General features: G+C 39.6%; 1 protein-coding gene across 3 annotated transcripts; it reads left to right on the top strand.

Moving 5' to 3' along the window:
- Positions 1–3,531: 3,531 nt before the first annotated feature.
- Positions 3,532–10,974, top strand: LOC139951044 (monocarboxylate transporter 13-like). 3 transcript variants are annotated; one of them, XM_071949859.1, is made up of 5 exons: positions 3,532–3,609; positions 5,826–5,943; positions 6,779–6,919; positions 7,922–8,800; positions 9,407–10,974. In XM_071949859.1, exons 2-5 carry the CDS (start codon positions 5,919–5,921, stop codon positions 9,649–9,651), a joined length of 1,290 nt encoding a protein of 429 aa, XP_071805960.1. In that variant the 5' UTR covers positions 3,532–3,609; positions 5,826–5,918; the 3' UTR covers positions 9,652–10,974. The 3 variants fall into 3 exon arrangements, with proteins under 3 accessions (XP_071805960.1, XP_071805961.1, XP_071805959.1); XM_071949860.1 differs by lacking the exon at positions 3,532–3,609 and having other exon boundaries at positions 5,738–5,943; positions 8,498–8,800; XM_071949858.1 differs by lacking the exon at positions 3,532–3,609 and having other exon boundaries at positions 5,738–5,943.
- Positions 10,975–10,983: the final 9 nt, after the last annotated feature.

Genomic DNA, 10,983 nt, shown 5'->3' with positions numbered 1-10,983 from the left:
GCACACCTTCCCTTTTTTTAAGTACACCACTAGCTTGACGATAATACACTTTTGTTCGACCTCGTATAATCACCAACGGAGTTATAAAGTTATGCGCATAAAAGAGGGCATACTGCCTTTTGGCCTTTTTGGTTATCGGGAAACGCGTGAACGGGGGAAACGAGCTAAATACATATAATCACATTAGTTTAACATTTTACAGACTAAAATTCCGTTACTGACTTTATTAAAGGCAGTGGACACTATTGGTAATTACTCAAAATAATTATTAGCATAAAAACTCTTTGGTTAGGGAAAGGTTAACAATAATATGAAACATTGTGAGAAACGGCTCCCTCTGAAGTAGAGTTGTTTTCGAGAAAGAAGTAATTTTCCAAGAATTTGATTTCGAGACCTCAGATTTAGAATTTTGAGGTCTCGAAATCAAGCATCTGAAAGCACACAACTTCGTGTAACAAGGGTAATTTTTTTCGTACAGTTATCTCGCAACTTCGATGACCAGTTGAGCTCAAATTTTCACCCAGGTGTGTTATGCATGTTGAGATACACCAAGTGAAAAGCACGGTCTTTGACAGTTCATATGGGGGTTGAACAAAGAATTAACTTGAGTGGGATTCGTACCAACGACCTCCGGATTAACGTGCCGGCGCTCTACCAACTGAGCTATCTAGCCCTAAGTTGGTGGTCTCCCTATTTTTTCAATATCTTTGTTCGGGGGTGCCAGTCAGAAGCTATACAACCGTTAACTGCCGTGTAGCCAGGGATCACACCCAAATTACGATACAACCTGGGAAGCGACAGCCAGGGGATCACCTAAACGGGATGTAATTTTTTTGTTTCAGATATCAATATAAACCACAAGGGAAACTGACTGGGTAAATTTTGAAATGATTTGTCGGGTTGAACAAAGGTTTGACTAGAGAGGGATTCGAACCAACGACCACCTTTATCTTCTTTGTTAGATTTGTCTGTTGTATGTTCACATGGAGGAATGAAATCTTCCATTTTGGTTTAGACATCAAAGGCATGCTAATTGTTAAGTATCTCTTTGTTCATGTCTAACTCGATTCATGAAAATTTAAATGTCGCATTTTATTCTCTACATAGTTTTTTGTTTGTTGTTTTTGTGTGTTGAAAATGAAACGGCCATTCTATCACTTTTGAATTGTCAACTCCCAAAATAACTAACGATGGTATGTTTTTAACCCAAAGAGAGTTAACCAAATTAACATATTTGTCGTTTCAATGAAGGAGGTGTGGTTTTCACACCGTTTCGAAATCAATAACTTGTTTTGTTTTGAATTTAACTTGCAGAGACGTAATCCGGACTTGGAAAGGTACCTATTATAACACTTTGGACAGTGAAACCATGTGAAACCACAATTTAATACAAGTTGGGCGTTTTTCTAATTCGCAACGTGGAGTTTCACTTTGTAGCGTTTTGTTATCGCGTGTGGTAGATTTCTTTCGCGTAAACTTAGGCCTACCCTTCATTACTATTGTATTATTAGGGTTTTTTTCCCAGTGAAAATAGACTCCTCTCACGCGAAAGGGAAATACTACCAGCTTTACTATAGCAGCCATATCCTTGAATAATTATTCATCTAATTTATTACGCGCCATATCAACATATTAACCTTGGAGGTAGTTGTTTATCAGCTCTTATATCACGATAACAATTTAATATTCTGCATTTTCATTGGTTTGGAGCGCGTCACATGGTATGTCTTAGTTTTACTAGACGGCGGCCGTGTGATAGTGCATCGTTTGCCGTGTGATAGTGCATCGTTTGCCGTGTGATAGTCCGACGACTATCACACGGCGTACAGTATATCCATACGTCTTTTTACCCACCTCGAATCCAATCAGTTGTGCATCTTTGATCTGAAACGCGCGTACGAAGGTTGCGTGTACGAGGATGATAATTATTCTGTTGTTATAAAACAAATATTGACTTAAATTTAACATCAGCTCTTAAATATTGACTGCTTTAACTGGTGCTATGGTTAAAACTACGACTCCCTCGGTGATCCCCGGACCATTCCATATTCCCTCGGCTGCGCCTCGGGAAAATAGAACGCTCCGGGATCACCTCGGGAGTCGTAGTTTTAACCATCACTCAAAGCAGTCAATATTTGTATACTCGATCGCGAGGTCAACGTTTGTATAACGTACAGTCATCCAGTCATCACTTGGGTACTATGGTCAACTGTAAACACGACTCGCATTCGCCCGTATGTTTGCTTTGAGACAACCCGTTGGTCTGAATGCATCTAGCCCTCCTAAAAATGTAGACTATGGACAGTCGGTTATGGTATGCCGCGGTGAGATAGTGGTTTCCGCGATCATGTACTGCAGTAAGTGGACGGCTCGAAATCTAGACTTGCAGAGTGTAGTCTAGATTTCGAGCCGTCCACGTAACTAAATCATACCGTGGCGGGCGCGCTTTGGCGATTCAACCGCGCGTAGTACACTATCCAGAATCAAGCACCATCGTCTTGGGCCAAGACTAATTCAATGCTTCATGGGCGCAGTGTATTTTTTTTTAGTATAGGTTTTCTCCGTCAATTTCGGAAAATGAGCAGCCAATTTAACCACCAAGCTATTCTATTTGGCACGAAATTGAATGCTACTGAAAAGCGTCATTCGATTTCGTTTTATGATTAGTCAAATGTAATGTTGCGTCATTCGACTTAACAAAATAATCATTCAATTTAGCAATTCATCAAAGCAGCATTTCAAATTCGCAGACGCTTCTTGAGGCGTATGTGTCATGAAAAAGAATGGCGATATGCTAAATTGAACAGAGAGCTGAAGGAATTTGACTCGACTCAAAGCGAAATTAAATGGCCGAATTCTGAATTTGAAAGGCAGTAACAGCTGGAGAAGCAAAACAGCTTTAATTCGAACGCGTGAAAATGAAATTGGCTGCTCTTTTCCCGAATTGACCGAGAAAACCTATAGTATCCGCACGATGTATGTAGTATTGTCCCCGTGTTGAACAATGGGCCTATATTTAAAATTTTGTTCAAATAACATAATGTTTGGATCCTGAATACGAGGTCAATTAATGTTAACTTACCTTTTTTTTTCGGTGACAGCGACTAACAAAAAACTATGTGTTTCTCATAATTTGTGTTTTTAATTGTTTTTGTTTAACTTGTCAAAATTCGGTTTGGTATCCCCGATTTTTTTATTCAGCACCCCAAAATTAGGTAAGTTGGATGGGTTACCAACCTTAAGACTCATAGCCCTATAATCTTTTTAATCTAGCCTATACTAATATTTGCGTAGCGAACTGTTTGTTAAAAGCGTTTGTTCTGTTCTGAAACCTTTGACATGGGACCATTAACACTTGCTCAGTGGCCAGATGCATGCTTTAGCTATTTAGTTTTCTGAAATCAATCATTTAAAATAACAATAACTTTTCGACTGTTTGCCGAACACCTTTGAGCACATAGGCCTATCCCACGGATCAGGATTTTCTCGGATTACCATTCTTTTGTTTTAGCAGTAGCACATTCACGACGCCTAATCCAAATCGTTTACAGGATGTAGAACTGCATAGCCGAGGTTCATCGGAAACTTGGAACTTACCCAGTTTTACTTGTGAGTACAAAAAGTAACATTTTCCTGGCTCAGTATTATTTCAATTCAAACATTCAAAGTTTTCATGTAAATGTTACGGATGTAATTATGCACCGGCATTCTTACCGCAGCACTCGTAAGTTCAAAATGTTCCTTTTTAACTGACAACAAAACAGTTACAAGGAATGCTACATTGTTTTCTTGGGCCATTTATTGGCTGCGCCCTTTATTGCTGAAAGAACGGATTTGGAGCGCCCGGAAGACGGGCGCAGCTTTCCCCTATGCTACTCACACACTGTGGAGATGCTAGCAATGGCTTACGAACGGAAATATTTAACAATCGCTCAAACTTCGCAACATTCGCCGTAAGCGTTGGTAACATCTACGGTACGTTCACAGGTCATTCTCCACCTCCTTACGAAGATTGGTCACTTAAAGGATTTATGTACTTTTTCAAAATGTCCATAGATTTACATTAAACTTACAGGGTTTGAAGCTAATGATAGTGGAAAGCTTCCCTTCAAATATTACTTACTGAGGTGCTGTAGTTTTTTAGAAGTGAGTAAAACAATGTCATGAAAATACGTTTGTAAAAATGCTTAAAGGGACACACCGGCTCACCGTTTACGCAATTTAGGGGTGTAGAATCATAAATAATGTTTTTATAGATGGTTGCTGTAAAAAAAAAATCATCAAAATGTCACGTATTTAGCGAAAAATGATTTTAAAAAACCAAAGCGGCCATATAACAAGCTCCCGTTACACGGACTCTTTGAATGTGAATCTTACGTTAGATTTTTCACCATTATTTACATTTTGTAGCGATAATTTGAATACATGATCTTTTTTGTCAATTATTCGTAAATAATTTTGTAAAAAAAAAGATTTAAATTTGGTTAAGTAAGTTACTTTTAGACGGCTGAAAGTAAAAGTAGCCCGGAAGGTCACGTGATTGTTTGTACCACTTTTTGGTTAGAACAATCACGCGACCTGCGTTTTTGTCTTAAAATGCTCAAAAACGGCTAAATTTGATGATTTTTTTTAAGGACTGTTCTTCTTCATTCCTGGAAGACCGTTAAAGTCATATCTTAGTCCATTTTGTAGCCCAAATAGCCCAATTCGGCCGGTGTGTCCCTTTAAAATAATTTTCGTCTCATGACACTAAAATTATTTTCATGACATTGTTTTACACATTTCCCAAATACTATACAGCACCTCAGCACGTAGTATTTTCAGGGAAGCTTTCTGCTATCATTATCTTCAAACTGTGTAAGTTTAGTGTAAATCTGTGGACATTTGTTTTTGTCCTACAAAAAGTACATACACCCTTTAATGCTGCCCTCACACGGCGAACATGCTTGCGAGTTATGCCTAATGGAAGGAAATAATTTGACAGTTGCTCAAACTTCGCAACATTCGCCGTGTCTTCGAATGCGTTGGTAACAAATTCGAAACGTTCACAAATTATTTCCCACATTTTTACGAAGATCGGTCAATTTAGAACCGGTTTCTAAATGTCAGCAAGTGTTGCGAAGACGCTCATCATTCGCCGTCGATTTTCACAAGCATTTGTAACGTTGGTAAGGAGTGGGTAAGCGTTGGCAACGTTCGTAACGGCATTGGCAAGCGTTGCCCAGCATTCGTAAGATATTGGTAAGAAGGGGGCCGACCGAGAGGACGATCAGGGGTGAGACCGAGATGAAAATATTCACTATCCAACCGCCATTTTTGACTAATTCAATGCAAAATTCAAATATTCATCTTCGCAAGAACATTCGCCACTCTGTGAGAGGTTCAATACGAAGCGCTTCCTAAACTAATTTCAGCGAATATTAAGACGGTAATTCGCCTTCAATATTCGTAAGCATTGGTAAGCCATTGGTACTGTTGGTAAAGCGTGCGTATTATGCATTAGATATTGATAAGGAGAGGTTTAGGGACGACCGAGAACATATTCACTGTCAAATCGCAACTTTTGGGCGAACTCTTGCGAATTTCAAATATTCATATTCGCCTCAGTGTGAGAGTAGCATTACGCCCTTTTCCCCCCTGACAATAGGGGTGTGAATAATCACAGAGTGGTACATGGGTTTTGTTCTTTCTTTTTAAATGAGACTTTATTTAATTATCTTTCTTTAGTGGGCGGGGTTTAATCTCTGAGAGACATCATGCACTCTGAATGGCGAGGTTGGGGTGTAGTGATCGTGATAGCGTCACACATTCTGTACATACTGCAGGTCGGTTTTACACGGTGTGCCGGGATACTGTTTAACAGTCTGCAGAATGCTTTCCTTGGCACCGCAGCACAGACTGGTGCAATCATAAGCATTATGACATCTGCAGCTTACTTCGGATGTGAGTAATGAAGCCGCGGTCTGTATTCCATTCATTTTAATATCCTCATTTTCAGTTTTCTGATTGGATGAGTTTGTTTATGAAAAGAATTTGAAACCATTAAAAGGCATGCGGTTAGAAAGATGTTTTAAAAGCAGATTTTAATGAGCCACACAATATGCCTCAAATTTGCGTGGTTTCCCTAATCGTCGTGAACACTGCACGCCAATTTATGGAATCAAACTTTTGACTCCACAAAATGGCCGACCGTGTTATAGTTCACAAAATAAAAAGAGAACGACGCTATTTTGAGGCATATTTATGTGAATCATTACATAATTCTTTAAAGGCTGTGGACACTATTGGTAATTGTTAAAGACTAGTCTTCTCACTTGGTGTATCTCAACATATGCATAAAATAACAAAACTGTGAAAATTTGAGCTAAAAAAATTGGTCGTCGAAGTTGCGAGATAATAATGAAAGAAAAACACCCTCGTCGCACGAAGTTGTGTGCGTTTAGATGGTTGATTTCGAGACCTCAAATTCTAAACTTGAGGTCTCGAAATCAAATACGAGGAAAATTACTTCTCTCTCGCAAACTATATCACTTCAGAGGGAGCCATTTCTCACAATGTTTTATATCATCAACCTCTCCCCATTACTCGTCACCAAGTAAGGTTTTATGCGAATAATTATTTTGAGTAGTTACCAATAGTGTCCACTGCCTTTAAACATATTTCGAACCATGCATTTCAGACGGTTTCAAACGCTTTTGATAGACCAACCCGTCAAATTAATTGAATTTATCGCTGTTGTTACATTTTGTATTATTTCGTGTAACTTTGTTTTAATTAGGCGTAATTGGCGGTGTATTGTGTAACCGATATGGGTGTCGCTCCACAGCTATTCTCGGTGGAGTCATGCAGCTTATGGGAATGGTTGCCAGTTCCATCTGCCAGACAATCCAGCAAATGTACATCGCAAGTTTCTTCATTGGTAATGTTTGTAAATTATTGTAGAATATTTTATGATGCTGATATGGAAACACAAAACAGTCCAAAAATAAAAATTGTTTAACCTTTCAACTCTTGTATTGCTAAGTAAGATTTAAAACATTGTATGGTGGAAATACGATATGGAAAGGTTTGCGGTAAAACCATGTAATGACTATCTCTAAATGAGTTAGGGCAGCTTTCTCCAGACGATCAGAGCATACTGATCGAAACGTCGAGTTGAAACCAAGTACGGTTCTTTTCAGAACTACCCCAACTCATTTTAGAGATAATCATGTAATACATGGTAAACCACCTACACCGCAAACCTTTTCATATCTTTGATTGCTTTTTGAATTTTCCCCACCAACAAAACAACAAATAGGCATGGCATGAATTTTATACTTGATTTGTAATATATGCATGACTCAATGGTATGACTTTGCCTGAGAAATGGTAACATTTCATTCATCATCAAGTCAAATGGACCGTTCCGGCTTTCCACTAAGCTCCGCCCACCGCGCACGTGAGCAAGACATACGAACACTCCCAATGACATTCTGCACGATTCTGCCGCGCGTGCCAAATATACGCGCACGCATGACCGAGTTTGTCCGACCATAATCATTGCTGTGATTGGTCAAAATGGGTGAACGCGCACAGTTTGATTGACAGGCCGGATCGGTCCACACCGAGCCGTTTTACCGGCTTGAATGATGATGAACTGTTGTTGATATTAGTATCCACTTCTAGGTCGAGAGCATCAGACTGCGCGCGCATAACGGCCGAGTGGTCATGGTGACATTTCAATCCACAGTTTTGGTTGTTAGATCTAAAAGCGTTTCGTTGGTTTTAAAACACAGGAGTATGACATACCCGCTATGGAGTATAATAGGTTGACGTGAATAAGCAGCCATAATGATCATTTTGCTATATATAGGAATGATATAAGATGTGGCGTTGTATTACTGTTGAATGTATACCCGCCATTATATTCTATTTGCAGGTTTAGGATCGTCATGGGCGTGGTCTGGGGCAACAGTTGCCGTCACCCATTACTTCACGAAGCATTATTCCTTAGCAAATGGACTAGTCAGTGTCGGTTATGGTATCGGATACCTCTCGTTTCCGCCCATCATGCAACAGTTGCTTGTCGCTTATGGATGGCGAGGGACTCTTCTTGTAACAAGTGCAGTCTCAGCCAATATGTGCGCATGTGCAGCACTTTTCCGTCCCCGTCTCCGTAATCAACGATCTCAAATCAGGAAAAAGTTCGCTTGCTGGCGTAAACTTCAAACACGTAAAGAACAATTGCCTGCTGAGGAAAAGACTATAGACCCAACAGTTGCTTCTCAAGAAGAACCATCGCCTCTGCGATTTGATTGCAAACGTATCTGGGCACTTCTAACCCGTGTTCTCTCATTATTTCGACTGGATATTTTGGCTAGAAGTTATCGTTTCATTTTGCTCGCTGTCCTTCACTTGATCCATGTTTCACCTTATGCTGCGTACATGTTGTTCATTATACCACGTGCTATAACCGTATATGCAGACGAGAGTAATGCTTCTTTTTTGTTATCAGTCTTTGGTATTGCCAATATGGTGGGGCGTCTATCTTCCAGTATCATCGTCTACAAAGTTCCCCCTAGCCTGGTCTACTCAGTCGCCATGCTCCTCGCTAGTGGTGCTGTTCTCCTTGGACAGTTCAACAGCTACGTTTTCTTCGTCTTGTCTGTCAGCACGCTTGGGTTATGCATTGGAACAGTGAGCATAACCGCCATGGCGATAACAAGACGTCTTGTAGGTGCCGAAAACATGGGATCTGCCATTGGCTTTTATCAAGTGCTTGGAGGTGTTGGAGATCTCTTAGGACCAATTTTTGCAGGTACACAAAAAATGAAAACATCAGCAACAATAATAGTTAGCAGAAAACTATACATCCTTGATTTTTTAGGGGAGAAAGTAATCCTCAGAATCTCACTCAATAACACACTCTGTATATGAAAACAGCCTCGTGACATTTTCCGGTGTAACTCGTTAATCTTTTTTTTTTGCTGGGGGGGGGGGTGCATGCATCGCACTCATTTCGATTATGTAGCAATGAAACCACTTTGTTTTGTGCTTGAACGCCAAAACAAAGTTTGTATTATAGCAATTTGCTCCTTTTCATCAGTAATTATTGCATGTTTTGAGACACTGTTGCATTTATGGTATGGTAAATCCAGTGTTCAAAGAATAATTGCGCGTTCTTGTCTAAATAACTGTGTACACTGATCATGAAAACTTAGCATCTCAAAGTCACTGATTTTTTTCTGTTGATGAGTAACCTGTATGCATGATAGTAGCCTCTTGTCAAGGCCTTCGTTGCTGGAGAGCCGCGACCATAAGCGACTGGAGCGTGGTCTCACGTTCCAGTCGCCTGTGATCGCGGCTCTCCACACGACCTTGACAAAAGGTACCTGATGAATGGTTGATTCATTATTTTTGCCAGGGGCGCTGTATGATGCCACTGAGGACTACCAGGTTATGTTTTACATCATCGCAGGGATCTTCTTCTTCTGCTTCCTTCTCACAACCTTGCTTCCTCTGTTACGCAAAATCGAACCAGGGATCGACTTTAAGGAAAGAGGTGACACAGCGGTATCAAATCCCATGCGACGTTACGGTGAAGAGAATAATCCACACAGTGTGCCGCATCAGTATAGTTCTTTACAAAGCATTCAAATGACAGTATAACAAATCTATATCAGTATTATTTAATGTGCTTTCCAAATAATGTTCGCATAAAAACTTACTTGGTAACAAGCAATGAGCTGTCGGTAGTATACATACAACGTCGTAAGAAACAGCTCCCTGTGACTAAAGTAACATATTTTTTTTAAAAGGAGGTAATTTTTTACTCAGATAATAAAAATACTTCAGGCCCGATGAAGCCTTTTATTAGGCATCCGAAAGTACACTATGTGCAACAAGGGTGTTTTTCTGACCACAATTGAGTCTAAGTTTTCACAGATTTGTTATTGTATGCAAAAAGCTGGGCAAGTGAGAATACTGGGCTTCTACCAGATTGCCAACCGTGTCTAGTGCATCAAACGTATAGCACGCAAATGTCGAATTTCGGGTCTAACTTATCTCAGGTATATTCAATAAGCGGTCAATTTTATTTGCATTCTGTGCTGAATCCGGTCAGGAACACCAAGGTCTAGTTGACCTGAACGGGGGTACATTGGGCCTGGACCAGGTCAATACCTTGATAGTCAATAAATTAGTCATTTTAAAGGTCAAAGTGAATTTGAAAGTCTTCCCTGCCCCCTTTTCCCACATGAGTTTTAAAAGGCAGTGGACACTATTGGTAATTACTCAAAATAATTATTAGCATAAAACCTTTCTTGGTGACAAGTAATGGGGAAAGGTTGATGGTATAAAACATTGTGAGACACGGCTCCCTCTGAAGTGACATAGTTTTCGAGAAAGAAGTAGTTTTCCACGAATTTGATTTTGAGACCTCAGACTTAGAACTTGAGGTCTCGAAATCAACCATCTAAACGCACACAACTTCGTGTGACAAGGGTGTTTTTTTCTTGTATTATTATCTCGCAAGTTCGATGACCGATTGAGCTCAAATTTTCACAGGTTTGTTATTTTATGCATATGTTGAGATACACCAAATATTTTAAGGGATGATTTCTACTATCACCATCAATAGACTGTGTAAGTTTCGTGTAAATCTGTGATCTCAGACAATTTGTTTCTCTTTTTTTCTGTTACGTTTCTTTAATATATAAAAATATTTACTCTTGTAAAATCGTGTCCATTTCTCTTTACATGTTTGTGTACCACTTATTAATTCGATTATTATGAAAGACTTTTTAACACATAGAGCTGGAGCTGGAAGTTCGAATCCAGCTTTAAATTTTCAGAATTTTTATAAACATGACTCTCAATCAGGCGTAGAGCCTACATGTGAATCTGAATTATAAAGTCATCCAAACATACATTACCTCCACTATTTTAGAGAAGACAATGGGAGAAACCCCTTACAGGGTAGTCTTGGCCCAAGACGATGGT

Source organism: Asterias amurensis, chromosome 18 (assembly GCF_032118995.1).
Source record: "Asterias amurensis chromosome 18, ASM3211899v1".
Classification (NCBI taxonomy): domain Eukaryota; kingdom Metazoa; phylum Echinodermata; class Asteroidea; order Forcipulatida; family Asteriidae; genus Asterias; species Asterias amurensis.
The sequence above is the reverse complement of the archived record's forward strand: the minus strand, read 5'-3'. Positions and strand labels throughout refer to the sequence as shown.